This window comes from Ostrinia furnacalis, unplaced genomic scaffold, assembly GCF_004193835.3.
Source record: "Ostrinia furnacalis isolate ACB-3 unplaced genomic scaffold, ASM419383v2 OfSCF4268, whole genome shotgun sequence".
Taxonomy (NCBI): Eukaryota; Metazoa; Arthropoda; class Insecta; order Lepidoptera; family Crambidae; genus Ostrinia; species Ostrinia furnacalis.
In genome coordinates, this window is record NW_021134507.1 from 65,847 (window position 1) to 68,391 (window position 2,545).

The 2,545-nt window shown below is 35.5% G+C and overlaps 1 protein-coding gene across 1 annotated transcript; it reads left to right on the forward strand.

The window, feature by feature from the left end:
* Positions 1-938: 938 nt before the first annotated feature.
* On the forward strand, positions 939-2,313 carry LOC114359258 (uncharacterized). The gene is made up of 2 exons (XM_028313551.1): positions 939-1,198; positions 1,984-2,313. Exons 1-2 carry the CDS (start codon positions 1,001-1,003, stop codon positions 2,122-2,124), a joined length of 339 nt encoding a protein of 112 aa, XP_028169352.1. The 5' UTR covers positions 939-1,000; the 3' UTR covers positions 2,125-2,313.
* Positions 2,314-2,545: the final 232 nt, after the last annotated feature.

Here is a 2,545-nt window from a genome sequence, read left to right on the forward strand (position 1 = left end):
TCACGTTTCACATATTTCAAAACTATGAAATATTCCAATAGAACGTGGAAACGAAAGAATTTCCTATTAGGGGAATAGTTGGACAATTTGAAAATATTCTGGGTACGTGGCGTTCCTGAAAAGTGATCTAAAATATGGGCTTGCCGTGAAATTGTCGGGAAAGTTTCAAAATCTGAGCTTTTCTTTTTGTTACTGTTGTGACCACAGCATGAGTACGGCATGATGTTTGTCCCATAGACAAACGCCCGTATTCACAAACGATGCTTGCTTAAGTGAAGCAGCAAATCGAACGCACAGCGTTAAATAGACCTCTGTGAAATACCCTGTGCGTCTACGCGCCCTGTGAGACCTCATATTACCTAAGCAGGTGCGTGAGTGTGTGACGTTACTGTCAATATGAGATAAAAGTCATAAAAATGCAAGATAGTAATTGCATTTTCCAAGGCGCATTTCTGGTAAAGTTTAAAATCTGTGAGGAAAACCACCCCAAAAAACTGAACACTATTAAACACAACAAAGGTGTAAGTAAGATAAACTACAATCATACAGTGCGCTGGAGGCCTTATTTAAGTATTTTACAAATTAATAAAATAGGTAGGTATTTGGTATTAATAAAAATAAACCAAATCTTAAATATTGTTGGTTTAATCTTTATACCTATGTAAATATTCCGTAATAGGTAAAAAGTTATGCTCATTACGCTGAAGTAACTTTTGATAACAAGGCAATAACAATGATAAAAATGAAACCTACATTATGTCCAGTGAGCACATACGACCAAAATATTCATAATGCAAAATATCACCTATTACCACTATACATAAGATATCATAGTAAGTTTACACTTATGTCCGAACGCTTATGACGAACATAATCTGGTGACACAGGGTTTATCTTTTTCTAGATAAACATTAAAATTCTTAAAATAAATCGGACCTCATACTCTCAGGTTATTATCGAATAAGCATACGTGAAGTACAGTTTACTCGTAGTTTAAAAAATGAAGCTGTTTTGCATTTCTCTGTTAGTTTTAGTGGCGTTGGTGGAATGTAAGCATACGTTTATGGGCACCAATGTCCTAAGACCACAGTTGTACCACGCTATTATTACTCATCATGCGTTGGTCTTCAGGAAGCGTGTGGAGAATCTCAGTTACACCATACCCAACTTGGCTGGAAATGCTGGAAGGACTATACAGGTAGATTTTCATTTTAACTTTCTCTATTATGTAAAGCTAGCTGCCGGCAATTTGCCCTAGTAGTATTACGAGGACATGAAATGTATAAATATCATCAATACAAGGGAAATAAATCTTGTTGTTAACTGTGACAAGTGTGTCTAGTCAATAGTGATTTTAATCATTGATTGGTACAGAATTTAGTTTTTATTTTTAATTTAATACCAACCAGTGCAGCAGTGGCCTATTAGGTTTTATAAGTCAAAACACCAAAAATCTTCGTGAAACTAGAAGCGATCAAAATGAAGATCAAAATGTACCTACTAAAATGAGATTTATTTCTTTGTTCATCTCTAAATTACTTCACGTTTAGACAAACAGCACAATTTCGTAATTTATCCAGATATTATCTTATCCGAAGGTCGTCTGGAAGCGATCGTTTTACGAAAACATTGTTAAAATTATGTTTTTTGTGCTAGTCTGGAGTTATTACAGCAATAAAAAAGTTTCAAAGTAAAAATAGTAGAACATTCGTTGAGTAGTTGATTTAATCCGTTTCGAACTCACAATAATCAACATAATTATTTCAGCCATAAGATGTCCACTGCTAAACATAGGTAGGCCTACCCCAATGATTTCCATGTTGGTATACCGGTTGGTAGCGGCCTGCATGCAGCGCCTTCCCGCTACCTTTTTGATGTCGTCGGTCCACTTTGTGAGTTCGTTCTACGCTGCGCTTTCCGGTACGTAGCCCCCACTCCAGGCATAAAGAATGTGTGACTTATTCTTTAATGTTTCTTTTGCAGGGAATATTGGCATGGGACTTGACCAACACTGACGCATCCGCCAACGTGACCCAGGGCGGGATTGGGTACAACTACGTCAACCTTCGCATGAAGAGCTCACGAGGGGAGGATCTGAAATTTGAAGTTTTCATATACGCTTAAAATGTAACCCTATCCATGAGCAAAAGATGAAAATAAAGATTTAATGCTGTTTAGTACTTTGTATTAAATTGTTTTAAGTAGGTATTTCATTATAATAGCATCGTTTTTAACTTGCAAAAATACAGGACGTAAAGATTGGAAAACCTATTCTTAAAATTAAATAAAGGATCCTTCAGCACCTCTCCTAAGGTACACCTAAGTTTTTAATATTCAATTCCTATTTATTTATCTGAGTAAATACAGAATTATAAAAAAAAACACTATACAATTATTATGTATACATAGATAAGCGTGTAATCAGTATAATTGCAAAAAAAAAAAAACAAAAAAAAAGTTCAGTGTTCGCTTTTCAAAACATCGATACTATCAGATTCAAGGCATCGTGCAGCGGATTGAATTCACTGTTTTAGCCTAGGCGCAG

Bases quoted from the DNA above. Each gene is read 5' to 3' on its own strand.
- LOC114359258 (XM_028313551.1), top strand. From the start codon at position 1,001: ATGAAGCTGTTTTGCATTTCTCTGTTAGTTTTAGTGGCGTTGGTGGAA. The intron at 1,199-1,983 runs GTAGATTTTCAT...TTTCTTTTGCAG, and splicing joins ATGCTGGAAGGACTATACAG to GGAATATTGGCATGGGACTT.